The sequence below is a fragment of the Perognathus longimembris genome, chromosome 2, assembly GCF_023159225.1.
Source record: "Perognathus longimembris pacificus isolate PPM17 chromosome 2, ASM2315922v1, whole genome shotgun sequence".
In the NCBI taxonomy this organism is placed as follows: domain Eukaryota; kingdom Metazoa; phylum Chordata; class Mammalia; order Rodentia; family Heteromyidae; genus Perognathus; species Perognathus longimembris.
Window position 1 is genome coordinate 27,580,490 of NC_063162.1, and position 23,818 is coordinate 27,604,307.

Below are 23,818 nucleotides of genomic sequence, written 5' to 3' on the forward strand. Positions count from 1 at the left end.
GAGCGCCAGCCTAGTCTTTAGTGAAAAAGCTAAATGACAGCGAGCTTGAGTTCAAGTGCCGGTTCTGGCACACACACACACACACGCACGCGCGCGAAAAAAAAAAAAAAAGAAATCCGAAAAGTGGAAGACTCAGTCAAAAAAACCTTGTGAGGCATCCATTTCCCTGGCTGTGACTGCGAGTGCGCGCACCCACGTCTGGACACCAGTACCACGAGGGGGCGCTCGCCAGAGTGTGCCTACGGAAGTCCCGCCTCCGGTTTCTGGCTGCGTAAGGGGAGGAAGGGCCGGAGGTAATTTCCGGGTTTGGAAGCGTTGAGGCTTGCTGCACGTGTGTCACCCGTCTTGGTCCCAGGATCACCGCTGGCCCCCTTGAATTTGCCGTTCAGTCCTAAAGATGAAGGCGGTAAGTGTCCTCTGGACTCGGTTTCCCGCGATGCAAGGGTTATTCTGGCTGACAGAAAGGGGCGGGCATCTCCGCGGGCACGGCCCTCGGGGTCCTGCATTCTTGGTGTCGGTCTTCGCCTATTCTGCCAGACCATCTATAGGACGCTGTTGCTAGGGATGGAAAACAGACCCATCTCTCAGTGACTCACGGGAACTGGGATGAGGCCATTCCGCACCCTACCCTCACCCCCATCAAGGATAAGGAGGTAGAAACCTAGATCTGCCCTCCAACCAGTCCTGTCTGGGATTGGGATTTCTGAAGGTGGGGTCTCCAGCAAGAAAAGGAGGACCTAAAGACCAAAGTCAGACCTACAGTGGGGTCTTTGACAAGTCACGTAATCTCTTTGAGTCTTTGACAAGTCACACAAACTTTGAGTCTTTGCTTCTTCATCAGTAACCCTAGAGTGACAGCAGTCACTATTTCTGCTGTTGGAGATGAATTTTTCTGAGCACTTTGTAGATGACAAAAGTATGTAAATGGCATTTATTGTTAAAGACAGTCATTGTTTTGTTTTGAATGTGTAAAGGCCACAGGTGCTAAACCTGCCTTGAATACCCATTTACAAGAGAGAACCTTTTTTTGATCTGAGATCCATTTGAGCAGCTCTGGATTCTAATCATATATAAACCTCATGCTGAATCATTGATACTCAGGTACCAGTCTTTAGGACTAAGGCCATAACTTGGTTTTATTTCTTGGAAGATTTATGGCTGTGAGATACTAAAATCATGGGATTGGTTGGATTTATAACCAATTCTATTTGACCTGATTTTTAAAATAAAACAAGCCATTTCTCAATATGTAATATTTTTCTTCTGTTTGTTTTTTCTAGAGGAGGAATAAAAAACAGGTCCCAAGCTTTCGCAAGTTGTTAAAAACTAGCAAAGTCAAACTTGAAAACAAGCTAAAGAATAAGCAATTTAAACAACAAAGCACTCTCAAGAAGTACCGGAAAGAACAGAGGAAACTAAGACAAGCTGTAAAAGATGCTGTTTCTAAGAAACCCATTCCATTGGAAGACCCAAAGGGAAAACGACCAGGTAATTATAAAAGCATTCACATGCTCTAGTTTCCATAAATCATTCCAAATATTTTCATAGAAATAACATGCTTTTTAGCACTAACTCTTCTTGTTTTCAGATCTTTCTAAAATAAGAAGTGAGTGAATTAGATACTTTAATCCAAGTTTTAGAATTTGAACAGGTTGATATGCTAATAGTTTTGTAATGAAAATAAAAACAAAGGATTTATTTAACATCTAAGTGAAGTCTGTCACATTAGATGCAAGAGTGAAAAAAAAAGATGGATGCAAATGCTATGGAATCTAATATGGGAAATTAAAGGAGTGTTTGGCTATGGCCTCTGTTTTCCCATTAGAGTAGAAAGATAGGCCTTTTGATCATTACTATGAGGTGGGTGATGGGGTTTGGATGTGATGATAGCTATTCTATAAAGGAGGAATCCTGACCAAGGAAGTATATGGATTGCTGGTATGTTTGAAAAACAGAATGCCCATGTAAAGTCAATAGCTCAGAGATGTTGGTATGACACAGCAGTAGAGTGTCTGCCTAGCAAGCATGAGGCCCTTAGTTCAAACTCTAGTAATGCTGCCCCCAAAAAGCAGATATATACATTTATTTTTTACCTGTGTTGTTGCATCCAGGAAGACCTTTAAGTCCTGATAGAGAAGACATTAAGATCATTTTGTTTAATTTTATCATTAGCATTTAGAGTAGTTTCTGACACTTACTTGGCATTCTTTTTCTTGTCTGTTTTGTGTTGTTTTGCTGGTCCTGGGGCTTGAACTCTGGGCTTGGGTGCTGTTCCAGTGGTCCTTTTTGCTCAAGGCTAGCTAGCACTCTACCTCTTGAGCCACAGCTCTACTTCCAGCTTTTTCTGTGATTAAAGAGTCTCAGGGCCTTTCCTGCCCCAGCTGTCTTCTAAATGCAGTCCTCAGATCTCATCCTCCTGAGTAGGCATGATCCACTAGTGCCTGCCCCCCCCCCTTTTTCTTTGTAAATGAAAAAGAAAAAAGAGATGGAGAAAACATTAAGGGACCCAGAAGTGTTCCTTCTGTAGTTGAGATTTTGTTAGATATGTCCTTAGTATACGAAGAAAAGTAGTTGAGAAATGGAATGAGAATGGTTGAAGTGTTACCATGCAGTCTATGTGAAAGAGTTAAGACAGAATATATTGGTAGAAAGTGAAATGACCAGAGAATTGCAGTTCTGCTCATTAGCATTGACGTAACTGAATGAGAGCTGTTCAGAGGGGCGAGCACAAACATCTGGACTATATATAGCCTTGGAGAGGCTAGCTGAAGTGGAATAGAAGTGAAAGTCATTGAAGATGAGGAGTTGGAAGATTTAAGTTAGTTGATTTCAAATCAGATGCCCTGAGTATGTAGTTTCTGGTTGATGCTATGACATGGAAATGCTCTTGGCATTTATTTTCAAGCGTCAGAGTTGCTAAGATTATGGCATTTTACCTAGCTCGGTGTATCCCAATCTAGTAAAGAATTGTTCTGCCCAGCATGTCAGTCATGTTCCCACTGGACTAAGGTATCAGATAAACAGAAGCCTTTTCTATTGTAGTTAATAAAATGCAGAGACTTATATCTCTAATCAATGTGCCTGATTTTGTTTTTGTGGAACAGTTAAAAAGATTGAGAGGGAAGAGGAAGAAGAAGAAGAAGCCCTTCCCTTAGATATGATGGATGAAGATGACTTACAGTTAATGAAGGATTTAGGACAAAGAGCATCTTTTCTAACAAGAGATCTTTCTTCTAGGTATTACCTCATTTGAGTTATATTCATCCACATCCATACAATGTCAAAAAGTGGGTTCTGAGTTACAGTTCTTAGGTGACTCTCCCAGACTCAGTGTTTACAAAGAATGAGCTCATATTGATGTCCAAGTTACTTCCTAAATAGGTTGTGTATGAGCAAAATAAGTTGATTTTAGCATGCATTTTTATTTCTTTTGGGACTGAGTAGTGAGTTGGCAAAGGGTACTATTCTGTTTGAGGCACTGGCAGGACCTGGTCTCATTTAATCTTCATACCTTGTTAGGTAGTATTTGAATTTCCAGAGGGGAAATCACTGCCTCCCCACAATCACAAGGAGTGAATATAGAGTTTACACTTGGATCTTTTAGCTCTGAAGTCCACAGTTTTCTCTCAAAGATTTGTAGGGAAATGAAAGCCTAATGTTATCCTTGCCACTATGGACTGTTCTTCAAGAGGACTCTTGTAACTTTGACCTTCATTTTACATCTAAAGGAAAAACTAGACATAGCTGTAGTTTCAGTTGTAGACTTCACACAATTTATTTGCTATATGAATGCCTACAACACCTTTATTTCTAGCCCAAGTCGGCAAGACCAGTGCCTACTAGTCTTAGGTGTTAATACTTAGACATAAGTATAAACTATTTATAAGTATTTATTTGGATAGTTGTTATAGTTTGAAAATACTTGCAGGAAAATCACAGCTCCTATAAATATAGAAAGAACTGAGTGGTATCATGAATGCTTAAATATAGTTAATCACACATTTCCTCATTTATACCATAAAATATATACAAGTCTATTATAAAAAGTTGAAATTTATCAAAATTTGATCATATGCTTGGCCATGTACCGTTCAGCCAAGAGAAAAATAAACATGAAGATGCAGTATTAAAATATAACTGTATAAATTAGCTATGGTTTAGCCAGTAATATTGATAATTTTATAGCAGTCTCCCATTTTCAATAAGTGTTGTGAGAATCAGCTGAAAATTTTGTGTCATATGAATAATCTTGGCATGAACAAGTCATCTCCACTGAATTGCATGTCCAGCAAAAACTGGTCTCTTACTGTTCGTGAGTATTTTTTTCACTATGTGTAGTAAGAATAACTTCAAATGTGTATTGGTCACTGTGCTTTTGTTAGGACAACTTTTGGTCAACAGGTTGTAGTAGAGTTTGTGGGGGGTAATTACATTTACAATACTCTTCAGCATTTTACATGAGTCAACAGTGATTTTAAAATAGCTTTATTAGGTTTTGTGTGTGCATGCACTGGTCCTGGGGCTTGAACCCAGGGCCTGGGCATTGTCCCTGAGCTTTTTTGCTCAAGGCTAGTACTCTTATCATTTCAGCCACATATCCATTTCTGGCTCTTTTGGTAGTTAATTGGAGCTAAAAATCTCTCCAGACTTTCCTTCCCTGGGCTAGCTTTGAACCATGATCCTCAGATCTCAACATTCTGAGTAGCTGGGATTGCAGGCATGAGCTGCCAGCACTTGGCTTTCGGATACCTTTTAAAACCAATTAAAACCAGAAATTGATTTTTTTTTTCCTCTTGCAGTGAGCCAATTCATGCCAAGAAACAGAAGAAAGAGCATGTTATAGATAAATATGAAAAAATACCAAGAACTCTGAAAACTGAACCAGAGAAGGAACTGATTCACTTGCTTCCTATCAAAGATAAAAGTGGTATCATCCCACAGACCCGGGAAAAGCCAGGTTAGTCTGTTCATTTGATTTATTCAAGTTGTAGTTCCTCACTAATAGGTGGCATGTTTTGTTTCATTCTGAATTTCACTTTGACTTTGTACTCATAATCTACAAAATAGGGACAGGTACAGTCAACCATATTACAAGCTTGGGCTAGAAAGTTGATTGTCCAGATATCTATTGCACAGTGAGTACAATTGAACCTGCAAGGTTTGGGTGATTTTTTTTTTTTCCGTCTTAGTCCTAGGACTTGAACTCAGGTCCTTGGTAAAGCAGGTACTCTACCATTTGAGCCATTTCCCCATCCTTTTTTTTTTTTTCCTAGTCCTGGGGCTTGGACTCAGGGCCTGAGCACTGTCCCTGGCTTCTTCTTTTTTTTTTTTTTTTTGCTCAAGGCTAGCCTCTACTACTTGAGCCACAGCACCACTTCTGGCCGTTTTCTGTATATGTGGTGCTGGGGAATTGAACCCAGGGCTTCATGTATATAAGGCAAGCACTCTTGCTACTCGGCCATATCCCCAGCCCTCCCCATCCATTTTTTGCTTTAGCTTTATTTTTGTTTTTGTTTTTGTTTTTGTTTTTTTGGTTAGGGCTTTGCATCATGGCTTTATCCAGCCTAGATGGTGAGCCTCCTGTTTATCGACTCTGTCTCCCTCATAGTTGGGATTACAGGCATGCTACCACCACACCTAGCTTATTGAAATGGAGGGTAGTTCTCACTAACTTTTCTCCCCTGGGCTGGCCTCAAACTGCAATCCTCCTGATCTCCATCTCCTAAGGAACAAGGGTTATGAGCATGCACCATCTAGACAGTCTTAGATAATTTTCTTTTCTAAGAGTATTTTGCCAAATTCTGTGTTTTCTGAAGAATGGGCACATTAACTATTTTCAGAATGTGTTGTATATGTATCTGAAACAAAATATATAGGAAAAGGCAGAAATTACAACACATACTACTGAGCAGAGAAATAATGCCAGTGCCCAGAAACTTGCCTTGGTGCTCCCTTCAGTTACTCCCTACTTAGAAAAGTAATTAGTATCCTGACTTGTATAATATTGATCCACTGATTTTCTTTATGGTTTCAGCACTTAAACATGTTACCACAGGTTCTTTTTTTTTAATCTCTAAGTAATTGTACAAAGGAGTTACCATTTAACAAAATAGTTTATGAATACATTGCATCTTTTTTTTTTTTTGGCCAGTCCTGGGACTTGGACTCAGGACCTGAGCACTGTCCCTGGCTTCTTTTTGCTCAAGGCTGGCACTCTGCCACTTGAGCCACAGCGCCACTTCTGCCCATTTTCTGTATATGTGGTGCTGGGGAATTGAACCCAGGGCCTCATGTATACGAGGCAAGCACTCTTGCCACTAGGCCATATCCCCAGCCCCAATACATTGCATCTTGATCAATGTTATCCTTTCAACATTCTCACCTATCCCTCCCAGCCTACCCTATTCCCTCACTTTTCCCAATTTTGCAGGGTATTCTTGACTGCATTTCCCCCACCCTTTCTTTTTATTAGCCTACCTCTCTCCCCTTGACCCTACCCTACCTCTTTCAAGTACCTATTTTCTGGTTTTTCTTTTGTTTAATTTAGACTTTGCCTTTTTAAGTTTATCATAGTTTTAATATATATATATTTTCCAACTAGCTATAGACATTAACAAAGATGAAGAGGATCAAGAAGAAGAGATGGAAGATGAGGAAGGTAATGAAATATATCTTTACAAGGACGAAATTGCTAATTGAGAAGTAACATTTCTTTGCATAGTAGTAAGTAGGTTTATTTTAGGTGAAGCTTGGAATGTCTGTTTTGGAGTACTGCTCATTTTGAACATTTTCCCACATTCAAAATTTTTACTATGTAGAATTTGATATTTTCTTCTTTTATCTGTGGAAAATGTACCCAATTACATATTTGCAACATAATGGCACACATGAAATTTTAAATTGATTGCTCTGAATTCCTTTGGTTTTTGGCAATACTGGGGATTGAACTCAGGGTCTCTCACTTGCCAGGTAAGTGCTTTACTTCTTAAGTTACACTCCTAGTCCTTTTGCTTTAAAAAAAAATTCAGATAGTCCTTATTTTGCCCTCGCTAACCTTGCACTGCAATCCTATTTCTGTTTCCTTAGTAGCTTAGATTATAGTTTGTACCACCATGCCTAGCCCTCTTGATTCCTTTCAATTTAAAAGAAAAGAACCCAACTAAATAATTAACTTTTTTAGTTTAAGTGGCAAAAATGGTCCTATGGTATGAAGTCAGGTATATACTTTGTATATATCTGTTTTAGATTTAAAGTTTCTCATATCTAGAACAGTTGTAACTAATCAAAATTAAACGGAAAGAATATATATAATTGTCTGAAACTACAGCATACCAATATGGATGTAGGAGGGCTGGGGATTGAATCCAGGACCTGCTATAGGCTTGCCTGGTATAGGCAAATGCTGTGTCAATTCCAGTCCTCTTGTTTTTATGTATTTGTTTGTTTTTGAGATAGAATCTTTCTAATTTTTTTTTGTTTTTTTGCCTTTTAACTTGTCTTCTTGCTTCTACCGCTCAAGTACCTATTTCTGCTACCATGCCTGACTTTAGTTTAGAATATGTCATTAAACAAGCTTGTTAAATTTTCCTTTGACTAGGTGGATGTAAGTGTATGGTAAATCAACTATTTATTTTCTATTATCCACCATAGGCTCATTACAGATTCTATTTGTTCATTTATTACATCTAGTTCACTATGAATCTTAAGGCAGACTTTTTCTGTAATTCCAAGTACTAGATGGTGTTGAAAAAAAAAAACAGTACTCTGTACTTGAAGAAAAACTTAATTAGATTGTACTTTCCTTAGTTAATGTAAATTACTGTGGGTTTATTAGCATAGTAGTTAAGAATATGAGCTTTACAGAATTCAAATCCCATTTCTATCAGGTTTATGAAACAGCTTCCTTATAAAATGAGTCTAATGGTAGTGCTTATCCTACATGATTGTTGAGAGGATGATATATACTGGCAATGTAAGATTCTTAGCTAGAAGCATTATTTTTTTTACTAAGAAAATTTTTTTTACTTATATTACGTATACATGTATAAATATATGTGTGTATATGTACATATATATTTCATATATATATATTTCATCTTGGATGCTTGCAAATGAGGAATATTTAAGAAGAAAATCCTAATCGTTTTCAGAGATAGCTGAAGAGCCCATTCGAGAGCTGACTGTAGAAGAACATCTGATTGAGAGAAGGAAGAAACTCCAGGAAAAGAAAATACATATTGCAACCTTGGCATCTGCCATCCTTTCAGATCCAGAAAGCAATGTAGGTAGTGTCAATTTCTCTCCATGTTAAAGGTGTGGTAAAGGTATAATATATTAAGAGTTTCTTATTGTACTTGAGTATACACAGAATGGAAAAGAATTAATTAACCATAGTAGCTGGATGAGGGCAAGTGAGTAGACACAATCTAAGCCTAATACTGAGTCTGAACTGAATTTCTTTGGGGATCTTATGAAAGTCACTTAAATTCTGAGTCTAAATTCTCCTCATCTCCAAATGAAGACAATGGATTTATTTTTGAGAACTCTGAAAGTTACCAAAAATTAATCCCTAGAATTTCATTGTATTAGGGAAGAGGAATTTACTTTCAGATTTGTTCAGCTGATGGTTTTGTTTCATTTCATTTTTGTTTTCATTTTGTTTTGTTTCCTCTGTAGCATAAGGCTGGCCTCCAACTCCTAACCCCCCTTCCTCAATCTCTAGTGCTTGGGTACACTGCCATGCCTGACTATAGAATTTTTTGGGGCCTTGAACTCAGGGTCTGAGCACTGTCCCTGGCTTCTTTTTCTAGCACTCTGCCACTTGAGCCACAGCGCCACTTCTGGCTGTTTTCTGGAATCGAACCTAGGGCTTCATGTATACGAGGCAAGCACTCTTGCCACTAGGCCATATTCCCAGCTGACTGTAGAATTTTTAATAAGGAACATTCTACATAGAAATCAGTAGAATTAGTTTAGGGCTATTTAAGGGTATTTTAGCTGAAATAGAGGACAGTTATAATGAATTAACATTGGATCTTGTACATAATGGTCAACATGCTTATAGCATGCAAACTCAAGAAACTCAGAGCTGAGTGTGGAGTTGTGAAAGTTACTGTCTCCAAAACTCATTTCATCCTAGAAGACTCACTGTCTAAAAATAGGCATATTAACATTTTTGAGCTATCTTTAAGAGACATGTATTTTTGTAACTACTTACATAATCAAAAGGTGGTTACCCTCTAACTTCAGTGATGGTGAGGCCAGCCATTCTTTTTTTTTTTTTTTGGCCAGTCCTGGGCCTTGGACTCAGGGGCTGAGCACTGTCCATGGCTTCTTCCCGCTCAAGGCTAGCACTCTGCCACCGGAGCCACAGCGCCCCTTCTGGCCGTTTTCCATATACGTGGTGCTGGGGAATCGAAGCTAGGGCTTCATGTATGGGAGGCAAGCTCTCTTGCCACTAGGCCATATCCCCAGCCCCTAGGCCAGCTATTCTTAAGTGTGGTATGGCTTGACTACCCTGAGTCATCAAAGGAATACTACTTATTGCACCGGGTGTGGGGCTATTGTTTCAGCATTGTTTACCTATGATTCTTTTAGTCTTATAAGTGATTTCTTTAACAGATTAAAAAGCTGAAAGAACTGCGTTCCATGCTCATGGAACAGGACCCTGATGTAGCTGTAACTGTGCGGAAGCTAGTGGTAATTTCGCTGATGGAGCTGTTTAAGGACATTACCCCTTCATATAAAATCCGGCCTCTCACAGAAGCAGAGAAATCTGCCAAGGTAATGTTAGGTCTAGTTATTGTAGAAAATATGCTGAAAACTTTGGAGACCTGAAGATGGGAAACTAGTGTGGCTTTGGTGTTTTTGTCTTCTGTTTATTTGTTTGCTTTTGTTTTTCACTGTTTTTCTTAGCAATGGACACATACCAGTTTATACCAGTTTTTGAGTTTCATGTTCTGGTTTCTTTAAAACCTTTTTGATTTTTTCAGATGCGCAAAGAAACCCAAAAGTTACGAGAATTTGAAGAAGGCCTGGTTAGCCAATATAAATTTTATTTGGAAAATCTCGAGCAAATGGTTAAAGGTATGAGAAATATATTAAAGGAACACTAACAACCCTAATCACAAAGGTGAATTGTGTATTCTATGTGGTATAGTAAATTACAATGTGTGGAGTTGAGTCTGGACTCAGTCTTTGTCTACTGTTTACTACTTATATAATAGGCAAGTTACTTAATCTTCTGTTTCTCAGTTTTCCTGTCTGAAAAATGAGGTGGTAACTAGCACTTACCTTATTGAGTTATTATGAGAAGCAATTGAATTTAGAAATATGAAGCACTTAGAACTGCAACATATATGTGTAGCTACTGTAGTTTACCAGCTATTAATAGTGTTATTTATTTAATAGTTCTTATCTATTTATTTTTCCTTGATTTGTGGTTCAGGGGATTGAACTTAGGACCTTGTGCATGCTAGATAAGCAGTGTATCACTTAGCTGCAGTTGCAGCCCTTAGAGCTTTGTATACATTAGCACTGAACAAAAAATTAAAAATAGCATGTTACATACATCTTTAAAAAATGTAATCCCCTTCCACAAACCAAGTATTGAATTTTATTTTAACAATAAATTATACACACATGTTTATATATGTCCAAATTGTCATTTCAACATATACTTGATTTTCAAGATTAATGAAATGTTCTACTTTCTTATTGGGTTGGTCCAATGTTCAAATTCTCAGTTGCTAGTAGTCTCTCTATGTGACCATTCAGGTACAGGCTTTTTCTAAACAGACTGAGCTAACATGAAGTCTGCTCTTTGTTTTTTTGGTGTTTTTTTTTTTTTTTTTTGCCACTCCTGGGCTTGGACTCAGGGCCTGAGCACTGTCCCTGGCTTCTTTTTGCTCAAGGCTAGCACTCTGCCACTTGAGCCACAGCGCCACTTCTGGCCATTTTCTACATATGTGGTGCTGGGGAATCCAACCCAGGGCTTCATGTATATGAGGTAAGCACTCTTGCCACTAGGCCATATTCCCAGCCCATTTTTTTTTTCTTGGTAGCTTTTTAAATTGTGATTAAAATATGCATTTGCTTTCAAGAGAATGCTTTAAGAGTTAACCAGTGAGTAAAGTGAGACAACATTCATCTTTTCCTTAGACTGGAAGCAAAGGAAGCTGAAGAAAAGTAACGTGGTGTCCTTAAAGGCATACAGAGGACTTGCAGAAGTGGCCGTGAAGAGCCTGTGTGAGCTGTTGGTAGCACTGCCTCACTTTAACTTCCACAACAACATCATTGTACTGATTGTCCCTCTCATGAATGATGTGTCAAAATCGGTGGGTTACTGTATGTGATAACTGCTCTTGTTATACACTGTGTGAACTCTCCCCACCCCAGCCCAGTTTTTTGCTCCCATTAGTAAAATAGGATATCTTTATTCAATACTTTCTTAAAGAAAATTCTTCAAGTTTTCTTCATGTTGGAAGAGGAGGAAGTTTGTATCCTGAAGAACATGAGGCAATGTCTGCAGACAGTTCTGATTGTCTTGTGTGTGGTGTGCGTGTGTGGGGGGGTGTGGTGGGGTCAGTGGTGAGGGCAAGGGTACCTTTCAACACCCCACAGAGCACAGGACAGCCCTCTCACAACACTTATCTATCTGACCTTAAACATCAGGAGTGCCAAGGTTGGGAACATTGGTTTAGTGTAACATTTTATTTTTCAGATATCTGAAATGTGTTGTGAGGCTGTAAAGAAACTCTTCAAACAAGATAAATTAGGTCAAGCTTCTCTTGGTGTAATTAAAGTGATTTCTGGCTTTGTGAAGGGCAGAAATTATGATGTTAGGCCAGAGGTAAGCCTCTCTTTTCTTACTCTGCCTTTGTCTTTAAATTATAAGGTTCATTTCCAGTGTTCATGTGTAATTTATTCCTAAAGGAAGTATAAGAAATTCTAAATGAAAGTATTCAGCCTCAGTAAATGTAAGCCTGGAGTGTGTCTGGCCTTCTAGCTATGTGTCTGTATAAATATGTACTTACACTGTGAAAACTTCTGTACTGTGAGCTTACATGGGGTCTGTCTTCTTTGTAATGCCCAGCAACCTACTCCACTGTGGGTATATAGAGAACCCTAAGGAGGGTGTCTGAGTTACTTCTAGAGTTTTGCTGTTAGTGTTGGGGAGAATATTTTGGCCATATTGTTTTTTCATATTTTGTGAGTTACACTTCTGAACTGTTATGCAGGATCCAACAGAAATCTTACTTCAAACCTTGAGAGAGGCCAGGTGCTGCTGGCTCATTACTATAATCCCAGCTACTCAGGAGGCTGAGCTCTGAGGATGGCAGGAAAGCCTATGAGACTCTTTTTTTTTTTTCTTTTTCTTTTTCTTTTTTTGGTACTGGGGATTGAACCCAGGACATTGTACTTGCTAGGCAAGTGCTTTGCCACTGAGCCACATTCCAGCCCTATGAGATTCTTACCAATAAATTACCAAAATGTCAGAAGTGCAGCTGTGTCTCAAGTGGTAGAGCACTAGCAAAGGAAGTTCATGGACAGTGCCCAGGCCCTGAGTTCAAGCCCCAGGACTGGCACGAAACAAACTAATAATAATATCTTGAGAAAATGTCCCAAATTGTTTTCTAAAACATTTTATCACTTACGTTCCTGTTAGGGATATATGTATCATTTCCTTTGTGTGCCACAAGCTGACTATTAATATTTACTCTGTCATCTGTCTTTACACATATGTTGCATATTGTGTTCATTTTTATATGTTTATTAGTAAGGTTTTGCTCCCTTCATTTCATTTACTGCTTAGTTGAATGGTACTTGTTTATATTATTTGCCAGATTTTCTCATCGAATATTTCTTTCTTGACAACCTCTGATAATTTTTTAAATATTCATTTCAGTAAGTTTGATAATTGCCAGGCACCGCTTTAGGTTCTGGATCTACTCTAGATTAAAACTGTACTACAAAATAAGAATATTAAACCTTTGTGACATAGGATACACCAATTTTTTTTCTTAGTTAAGCTATTTTCTGTGTTTTGGTATCTTATCTGCAAGTGGTGTCTGCTCTTCCTTATATTCCTGAAGCAACAAAGTTTTTTGTAGTTAGCTAATACACATGTTCTTTTATAGACATCATAAGTAACTGAATGTGATCAGCAGAAGGATATAAGAACTTTGTATAAATGTGCTAAAAGATGATTCAACGTGTTTTTGCATGAATGAAGAAATAACATTGTAAAGTATTAATCTTTTGATACAGAGTTTTAAAGTCAGTGTAAGTGTTAAGTTGTATATTTGTATTCTTTCAATATTAGATATTAAAAACATTTTTGTGCCTAAGAATTAAAGAAGTGGAAGTAAAAAAAGACACAGAGGACATAAATAAACCAAAAAAGTTCATGACTTTCAAGGAAAAGAGAAAGACACTATCAAGAATGCAAAGAAAGGTTGGATTTATTTTCTTTTTTGTTTTAAGTATTCTGTTTTATTTGATCTTAGACGAAAATCATTCTAGGCATAGATAAATAATAGTTAAGAAAGGAGTTATTTTGGGGGGTGGGGGTGGGGGTAGGGAGGATGGACAGTGTCTTACTATGTATCTGTTGCTGGCCTCCAACTCATGATTCTCCCCCCCCTCAGCCTTCCTGGAGCTGGGATAACAGTATGTGCTATGACATCTGGCTTTAAATCACAGTAAAATCCTAAAAATTTTGAAATCTGGTGGCACATACCTATAGCCCTGGCTACTCAGTTGCCCAGGAGTTTGAGGCTAGATTGTGAGACTCTGTCTCAGAAAAGAAACAAATTTTGAAATCTAACATTTAGAAATTTTAATTTTTCTCAGTTAATGTAAAAAATTACATATCTGTATCTATCTATGTATATATATATATACACACACGTAATTAAATCAGTTTGAACTGACAACTATTGATAGTGTCTATCCTATAGAGTCATTTTATAGTTTAAATGAAATAGGGCTGAAAACAGGGCTCAAGTGATTGAGCACTTGGCAAGTGCAAGGCCCTGTGTTCAAACCCCTGTACCTCCAAAGAGTTGGGGGCATACATATGAAACATACAGCATTCATAACCCTTGGCAAGCTTCATAAACATTGTTACCACCACTTCCATGGTTAATAACATTAGTATAATGATTATTTCTCAAAGCATTTATAAGCCATTTATTAGGATTATGAAGTTGTCTATAATAAGGAAGCAGAAAACAACTTCCAGGTACAGCTGTCTCTGAATGAGTCTGATACTGTATCTCATTTCAATATTGTATATAGGACAGGGAATGATGGTACATTTCTGTAATCCCAGGCACTTAGAAGATGGAAATGACAACATAGTTTGAGGCCAACCCAGGAAAAGGTTAGCGAGACCCTATTTCAAAGAGTAATTGTATATATTGTGGTAGTTAGCTAGGATTACATAGGAATTCCTGCATAGGAATAAGGAAGGAGAATAGCAGTTCTAGGCTGTCATGGGCAAAAAGCACAAAATAGGTACGGCAAAAGTGGTTGGGATCATGACTTAAATGGTAAAGGTGCTTTCTTGGTATTCAGCATGAAGCTAAGTTCAAAAACTTGAGTACCACCACCAAAAAAACACATCAGTGTAAGAGTAGGAATCCTTTTTTGGCTCTCTCTACAGTCTAATCCTGCCTTTTATCCCAGAAGTCAACCACTGCTTAAATTTGCATTCACAGATGATCTGTGTTCTGATTGTTTTATAAGTTGATCTTCTGCTTTGTTCACTCAGTGGTATGTTCACTTTTCCCCTTCTATTTCAGTGGAAGAAAGCGGAGGAGAAACTAGAGCGAGAGCTTCGGGAGGCAGAAGCATCAGAGAGTACTGAGAAGAAACTGAAACTGGTAGGCAGTTCCCATTCCCATTGCTTTCTAAGTGTTGTGTTAGATGATTTTAAAAGATTTAATATGTGGCTTAGATACAAAACAGGATGATGTGGTTGGTGCTGGTTTTATGAAATCACAAGATATGTGTTCATTATATTTTGTTCAGTGTTCCATTAGATTGCATTGGGAGGGATGGGAAGGGAAATAAGATTTAGTGTTGAAAGTTGAAGTTATGCTGCCTCAGTGAAATCACACCCGAAGTGATGCTGTCTGTTTCCTCTGCCAGCACACAGAGACTTTGAATATGGTATTTGTAACCTACTTCAGAATACTGAAGAAGGCCCAGCGGTCACCTCTCCTGCCTGCAGTTCTGGAAGGTCTTGCCAAGTAAGGGCTGTGTAGGTCAAAGCCTTTCAGATTCTTCCTAAATTCAGAAAATCAAAGTAACCATGAATTTTAACAGTGGTTCGCAATGTATCATCATTCTTGTTCCCTCTCTCCTTCTCATCCCCCTAAAGAGTCCCATAGTTAGAATCATGTTCCACAAATGTGCATTTATGCATTTATGTATATATGTATGTTTATGTATGTATTTGTTTGTGGTCTTTTGGGTCTAGTTCCCACATAAATGAAACACGGTAACTGGCTTTTGAACTTATCTTGGTCAAAATGATGACCTCCCATTCCATCCATTTTCTTGCAAATGGCATGATTTTCATTTTTCTTTATGGCTATGTAATAATAGTCCATGGTATGTATTCCATATTTTCTTTATTCATTCATCTGTTGTTCAGCACCTTGGCTGTTGAGCAGCTCTGCAAAAAAACAGATGGAGGTGTCTTTCTTATATTTTGATTTACACTCCTTTGGATATATACTCAGTAGTGGTATGGCAGGGTCATAAGGAAGGTCTATGTTTAGCCTTTTCAGGAACCTCCATACTAATTTCCATAATGGATGCAGTAATTTACATTTTTATCATCAGTGTGTAAGGATTCCTCTCTCCTCATCTTCCTTCATCAGCACTTGTTTGTTTTCTTGATGGTTGCCAGTCTGACTGGGGTGAGATAGAACCTTACATATTCTGCAAACAAACCACTGAGCTTCACTCCCTGCCTTAGATCCAGCTTCTTACAAGTAGCAGAAATCTCTTTCTCTTGCATGCTCCATTTTCCTAGAAGCTGAGGCTGCTGGCCCTTTTATGACCTAACATGACTATTAGAAACATAGTGGGCTTTGCTCAGAGAAGTTGTTTATTTTTAGCAATTTCTTTATCAGAACAGAAGTATTTAAAAATTTTAATCCATTGCTTAGTGCTCATATATCCCTTCCAGGTGAAATATCCAGCAGTGTGTGAATTATTTAAAAAGGCAACCTGAAATGTATGAAAAGTGTTAATAATCTCTATTAACTAAGTTGTTTTGTTTGCTTCTAGGTTTGCTCATCTTATAAATGTGGAGTTTTTTGATGATTTGTTAGTAGTTCTTCACACTCTCATTGAGTCTGGTGTAAGTTACTATTAACATATATAAATGGTGATTATGAGTCTTTTTGTCTTGTTTTGTTTGGGGCTGTACTAGGGATGGAACTCAGGGTTTCATACTTGCTAAACAGGAGCTCTACAGCTTCTGCTATATCTCCAGCTATTTTTGCTGTTGTTGTTTTTGAGATAGCATCTCACTCATTGTTTGGGCTAGCCAGAATTGAGATCCACCTGTTTGTACTTTTCACCAAAGCTAGGGTGACAGACACATAGCACTCACTACACACTCAGCCTTTTCTGTTAAGATGGAGTCTTGAAAACTTTTTGCTTAGAACTACAGTCCTTATCTTTGTTTCCTGATTAGCTAAGAACTGCAGTCCTTCTCAGTTGCAGTCCTTATGATCTCTGCTTCCTAATTAGCTAAGACTATCTGTGAGCCAGCAGCACCTGGCTAATTACCATTCTTAATTTTTTTTTAAGGAATTAAGCTATCAAGAAAGCCTTCACTGTGTCCAGACTGCTTTTCATATTCTTTCTGGACAAGGTAAGATATTTCCTTTAAAAAAAAAACACATTTTAAACATCGTTATTGTAATGGTGATATGCAGAGAGGTTAACAGTTACATAAATCAGATAAAGAGTATATTTCTTTTCTAACAGTGTTACCCTCTCCCTTATTCTCTCCTAGTTTTTTCTTCCTGTTTCCATCCACAAGTTGCGTAGTTCATTTTCGACATAGTGTCTAGTGATTATCACTGCTACATTTTTTCACCTTTTGTCCCATTCTGTGCCTTGCCTTACCCTTCCCAAAACAGATAATTGAACAAGTGAGACAAAAGGAAAAGAAAACAAAAACAACAAAGGAACCCTCTTGTTTCCATTTCCTGGAGTTTATTTCAATAAATATGTGATCAGATGTGTAAAGGCATTGTGCCTTTGTTTTCATCTAAGAATATCCTCCTTTGGTCTCACTGGTTGTGAATGCCTAGAGATCTGTGTAATTTATCATGTTCCAGTGGGTTTTTTTTTAACCATCTATTGTGTTTATTTGTATGTAGATTTATAGGCACATTCTACTTACCACAAATGAGCAAATCCATGCAGCCTGTTTCTTTGGTTCTGGCTTACTTCATTTAATAAAATTTTTTCGAAGTATTTCTGTTTTCTTACTAATGGTACAATATCATTCTTTCTGATAAATGAGTAGAATATCATTGTATGTATATATACATACACACACACACATACGCACACACACACACACCCCACATTTTCTTGATCCATTCATCCATTGAGAGCCATCTGGGCTGATTCCATATCTTGGCTATGGTAAATAATGTTGCAGTGAACATGGTTGTGCTAGTACTTTAGTGTGGCCTTGTTTGTGATCTATTAGATAAATGCCAAGGAGTGGAATTGTTCTATGTTTAGTCTAAGATATCTTTTTTTTTAATTTATTTTTTTAGTAATTAAAAAATTTTTTTTGACATGGCCTGGGCTCTGTCCCTGAGCATCTTTGTACTCAAGTCTAGCACTCTACCACTTGAGCCATAGCACTACATCCAGCTTTTTCTGTTTATGTGATTCTGAGGAGTAGAACCCAGGGCTTCATGAATGCTAGGCAAGCAAGCACTCTACCACTAAGCCAGATTCCCAGCTCAAGATATATATATATATTTTTTTCTTTTGTGGCTAATCCTGGGGCTTGGACTCAGGCACTGTCCCTGGCTTCTTTTTGCTCAAGGCTAGCACTCTGCCCCTTGAGCCACAGCACCACTTCTGTTCTTTTCTATATATGTGGTGCTGAGAAATTGAACCCAGGGCTTCATGCCACTAGGCCATATTCCCAGCCCCATTCAAGATATTTTCTTAATCAACTTTTTTTTGCTTTGTCTTTGAAGGTTACAACTTATATCATTCTGTTTGTTTCATTTCAAAGGTGACGTTTTAAATATTGATCCAATGAAATTTTATACACACCTGTACAAAACACTGTTCAAGTTACATGCAGGTATGTATGGTTAATATTTTCATAATGCATATTTATCTTCTATGAATGTTATGCCTAGAATTATAGGCAATGAGAACTGGGAACTGGTACATAAAATGCTGGGCTACTAAGTGCTGGGCATCTGTATTTCACTTTATGTAAGACTTGGAGAGTGTGAGTTCTTGGAGTTGACTGGGAATTTAGTAAATATAGCCCACCGTATCTCTGAATAGCATATCACTAGTATATTGTTTAGGAACGTGGGTTGGTTTTCTCCTGGAGTTCAGGGAAGTTACATATGGAGAAGCAGCAAGAAAAGCCCTGACGGGATGTGTGTGGTATTTCAGGTGCAACCAATGAAGGTGTTGAGATTGTTCTCCAGTGCCTGGATGTCATGCTTACCAAGCGCAGAAAGCAGGTATCTCAGCAGCGAGCTCTGGCCTTCATCAAGCGCCTCTGCACACTTGCTCTTCAGGTTCTTCCAAACTCGAGCATTGGCATTTTAGCCACTGCCAGAACACTAATGCATGTAAGTAGTGATCTCAGTAGAGAGCTGAGTTGTTAGGGTGTAGTGGTATTTTGCCAACATGCTCTGGAGGTAACCACTTGTGCCATTTGGTGGAGATTCTCAGGAAGTTGAGATCTGAGGATCGCAGTTCTGAAGCCAGCCCAGGCAGAAAAGTACCCTTGAGATTCTTATCTCCAGTTAACCACTCAAAAAACTGAAGTGGTGCTGTGGCTCAAGTGGTAGAGCACTAACCTTGTGCACAAAGAGGCTCAAGGACAGGTCCCAGGCCCTGAGTTCAAGCCCCACAATAAACAAAAACAAACACCCAAACTAGACATTATGTCCCTTATTATGACCATTAAATTTAAATGAAATGCAGGTACAGACCAATAACATTCTTCAAATTAATGTGACAATTTTGCAGACTTTCCCAAAAGCAGACCTGTTGCTGGACAGTGACTCCCAGGGAAGTGGGGTGTTCCTCCCGGAGTTGGATGAGCCGGAGTACTGTAATGCACAGAACACAGCCCTGTGGGAGCTGCATGCGCTGCGGGTGAGGGCAGCCCTTCATTCTTACAATCCCCGTTTTTGTGCTTTTGTCTCATACTTATGTTTCTAAGGTACTTTTGTGTTGGGGTGCCTTTTTTGGAATTCCTGGTTTAGTATTGCTACATTTTACTTTTACCTTTTGAATGCGGGAGGTGGTGGTGGTATTTGTTGACAACGCGGGAGATGGTGGTGGTATTTGTTGACTCATCCTGACCCTATTCAGAATGTAAAGAGGATTTTTGTGGGTCTTGTTTGTTTGGATCTTACGGAAGGAGACTGCAGTATGTTCTGTTTCAAGGTGGCATCGGCCGAATCCTGCAGTGTAGACAGCATTAGAATGAGCCTAGAGGGAAGCAGGAGCATTGGGCAACCTGCTGTCCATGTTTGTCACTCATACAAATTGTTACTATAAAGCAAGACTAACTTGGCCATCAAACACAATTGTGTTTTAATCCTGTGGGCACAGTTAAATATTCTGTTTGTAAGTACATAGTTCTAATGTGTTCCATATACATACATACTTCTGTAAATCAGATGTACTTTCACTAAAGAAAATGTTTGCTGTAGTTGGTGTTTTCTAAAGTACTGAGCTATGCGCAATCTTGTCCTGCTTCCTCCTCAGAGGCATTACCATCCCATAGTGCAGAGGTTTGCAGCCCACCTCATCGCCGGAGCCCCTTCAGAGGGCTCCGAAGCACTCAAGCCAGAATTGAGCCGAAGGTAATATTTAGCAAGTTCTGTGTTGTTTTTTTTTTATTATTATATGATGGTCAGTATTCTTCTTGGTTTTATTTGCCAGGGATTTATCCGGAATCTTGCCTCATTCTAAACCCAGGTGCTAAGGATAGAGTTGTACAATACCGATTTGTTTACCTAGCAAGTTCAAGCTTGATTCTCAGCACCACAGGAATTAAATCCTAGAAAATTCAATTTGTAGCCATTTCCTTTGAGAAGTCAGTTTTATAAAGCACTAGATTATAGAATGAAAGTACTGTATTATGAATGTACTAGGTTATAAAATGTAGAATATACATGGGTGTCTATCTACATTTGGTCTAACTTCATACTCCTGAATTGTTCTATGGAATAAACCTGATGGCTGCACTTTTATTAAGTTTTAGGTAATCACTGAAAACTATTTTTTAATGCCAGTCCTTGAACTCAAGGCCTAGGTTCTGTTCCTCAGCTTTTTTGCTCAAGACTAGCACTACCACTTGAGCCACAGTTCCATTTCTGGCTTTTTGCTGATTAATTGGAGATAAAAGCCCCATGGATGGCTGGGAATGTAGCTTAGTGGTAGAGTGTTTGCCTAGCATGCATGAAGCCCTGGGTTCGATTCCTCAGTACCACATAAACAGAAAAAAAAGAAAGTCCCATGGATTTTTCTACCTGGGCTGGCTTTGAAATATGATCCTTAAACCTTAGCCTCCGTGGTAGCTGGGATTACAGGTGAGCCACTGGCACCCAGCCTTTATTTTTCCTTTAAATCATAAAAAGTTTCGCACATTAGAGAGACATCAAAAGAAACAGGAAAGTAAACTCTTATATGCCCATCATTGCTCAGGCTCAACAGGCAATGAAGATACCACACAGCCCAAGGCCACCCTAGGCGATCTTCCTTTTTTCCCAATTTTTTTTTTTTTAAACGGTTCTGTTAGTAGCACAAAGGGAAAAAATAGGAGGACAGAAAGGAAGAGGAACAAAACACTGGGAGAAAATGAGGGCGGGGGGTGACACTGTTCAAAAAGAATTGTACTCATTACCTGACTTATGTAACTGCATGCAACCCCTCTGTATGTCACTTTAACAATAAAAAAGCCAGGAGGAAGGCTGGGAATATGGCCTAGTGTAGTGGCAAGAGTGCTTGAATACATGAAGCCCTGGGTTCGATTCTCCAGCACCACATATATAGAAAATGGCCAGAAGTGGCGCTGTGGCTCAAGTGGTAGAGTGCTAGCCTTGAGCAAAAAAAAAAAAAGAAGCCAGGGACAGTGCTCAGGCTCCGAGTCCAAGCCCAGGACTGGCAAAAAAAAAAAAAAAAGCCAGGGGGAGGGAGCAAGGGACGGTGCCATTGAACCTAGCCACACTGAAGGGAGAGCAGCAGCTTCTTTCCATGGCCGGCAAGAGAACTCACCTTGTGCTCTGTAAGAAGCCGGCCAGGTACTTCCTTTGTCCACCTTACATTCTTCCACTCTTCTTTTAGGCTCTGAAAAGAAGTTGCTTTCCCCCAAGATTTTTTTTTGAGGGGGGGCGAATTTTTAAAAGTTGGAAAGGTAGTAGCTGCCCCATTTCTCCTCCTTGGCCCTCTTTTTCAAAAGGAGGGAAAAAAACTATCATTCTAATTTACAGTAGCCATTTTTTGTGTATGCTTTTATTACTACTCCTAAACATTTCTCCTGCCCCTTTCTTTTTGCAATACTGGCTTTGAACTAAGGACCTCATGTTTGATAGACAAGTATTCAGTACTTGGGCTACACTTGCAGCCTGCATTTGCCTCTTTCATAGTAGTTTTCCTTTTCTGGAAGAAAATGAGGAATGGGTTTATCTCAAAGATTTACTCTTCTGGGGAATGGAGCTTGGAGCATGAATGTAACCACAGCCCCTATCCTCTTGGGCAAATGTGAGCTAATCCCAGATCATGAAATACGCACTTATATGCCATGAATGTAGGCATATTCTCTGTCTTGAGTTACTTCTTGTTTTTCATCTCAGCTCCTAGCTGATCAGTTGAGTGGGGTTTAAAGCCCATGAAGACTGACTCCATGCTTCACTCCAGTGACCATTACCCTTCGGTGTTTATCATTCACATAACTAGTTGAGTTGGGATTTGTGTGTGGCGTTTCTATGTAGCTTTCTCTCTGGGCTCCAGCCCTTCCTTTCTAAATGTAATTGGATTTTGCAGCATAGTTGAATTGTAGAGGACCTTAGGGTATATTTCAAGTGAGTTAATTGGTTTGTTTCATTTGTTGACTACACTCTATCTTCAATTTAACAGATATGATATTTCTACAATTCTTACCCTTGTAGATCTGCAGTAGAACTTTTTGAGGCTTACAGTATGACAGCAATGACATTCAATCCTCCTGTTGAGTCTTCAAACTCCAAAAAGAAGGTATGTGATACTTTTCATTTTTTTAAAGAAGAAATAAAAACAAGACTAAGATATCTCTCAGTAACTTTCCTGTTGCTTGCTTTATTGGGCTTGATTGGTAGCTAGTAGGATAGAAGTGTGGGGTTAGAGTTCTACACAGTGGTAGGTAAGACTGTTCCTCTCATTGTATGTAGAGAATGTGTCCAAGACCTGACCATGCATCTCTCAAGTTGGTATTGGCTCTGGCTCACAGCTTCATTTTAACTTATGGTATAATTTTAACCTTTTTCTAGGATAAGATTTTACAAGGGGATTCATTTGTGAATGAAGATTTAAATCAGCTAGTCAAAAAATACTGCAATGAAGTTGCTACTCCCTCCTCTTTGGATTTCACCAAATATTTGAAAACATCACTACGGTAGTACAAAAAAGAAGCAGCAATGGACTTTCTTGTATATATGTACTTGTGTATAAGCAGATCCTAAGTGGTTGACTGGGAACCTTTTCATTTTACATGAGGAAAACTTCCTATGAAGGATGCTATTTCTAGGGCACAGGGCTGGGCCCCAGGTGTGAAATATTCTACTGACAGGAGAATTGAAAACCTGCTTTCCCTCCCATTTTGGATGTCTGTTTCTTAATGATGTATTTCTTTTGTGTGTGTCAGTCTGGAGTTTGAACTCAGGGCTTGTGTGTGGTCCCTGAGCTTTTTTTACTCAAGGTTAGCACTCTTACCACTTGAGCCACAGCATCACTTCTGGGTTTTTTGCTGGTTATTGGAGGTAAGAGTTTCATGGAATTCCCTGCCTGGGCTGTGATCCTCAGATTTCCTGGGTAGGTAGGATTACAGCTGTGAGCCACCAGTGCCTGACCAATGATAGCTTTATGTTTTTTCTTTTGCTGCACCTGGACCTTGAACCCTGGGCCTGGGCGCTGGTCCTAAGTGAGCTCCTCTTGCTCAAGGCTAGCACTCCACCACTTAGCTACAGCACCTTTTCTGAACTTCCCTGCCAGGGCTGGCTTTGAAAGGCAAGCTTCAGATCTTAGCCTCCTGAGTAGCTAGGATATAGGTGTGAGCCACCATTGTCTAGCTTTATTATTGTTCCTGTAAAGGTGATGGATGATAGCTTTTTAAAATGAACATGTTAAGTTGTAGTTTTTTTAATCTTTGAGGAGGCTGGATGTGTTGGCACATGCAAGGAGAAAAATCTTTGGGAGCTGGGGATATAGTCTGGTTGAAATCCCTGGGTTTCATCCCGAGCACCACATACAGGAATTCTGTGGGCTAAATCTTACTGAAATTAATTACGGTGTTAAAATTAGGATA

The 23,818-nt window shown here is 38.9% G+C and overlaps 1 protein-coding gene across 1 annotated transcript; it reads left to right on the plus strand.

The window, feature by feature from the left end:
• Positions 1–275: 275 nt before the first annotated feature.
• On the plus strand, positions 276–23,260 carry Noc3l (NOC3 like DNA replication regulator). The gene is made up of 21 exons (XM_048338669.1): positions 276–406; positions 1,281–1,488; positions 3,105–3,237; positions 4,800–4,957; positions 6,602–6,658; positions 8,151–8,281; positions 9,622–9,783; positions 9,993–10,086; positions 11,161–11,336; positions 11,723–11,851; positions 13,325–13,456; positions 14,808–14,888; positions 15,157–15,257; positions 16,306–16,378; positions 16,834–16,897; positions 18,293–18,364; positions 18,691–18,872; positions 19,276–19,404; positions 20,023–20,120; positions 22,428–22,512; positions 22,785–23,260. The coding sequence occupies exons 1-21, from the start codon at positions 398–400 to the stop codon at positions 22,911–22,913; spliced, it is 2,403 nt and encodes an 800-aa protein (XP_048194626.1). The 5' UTR covers positions 276–397; the 3' UTR covers positions 22,914–23,260.
• Positions 23,261–23,818: the final 558 nt, after the last annotated feature.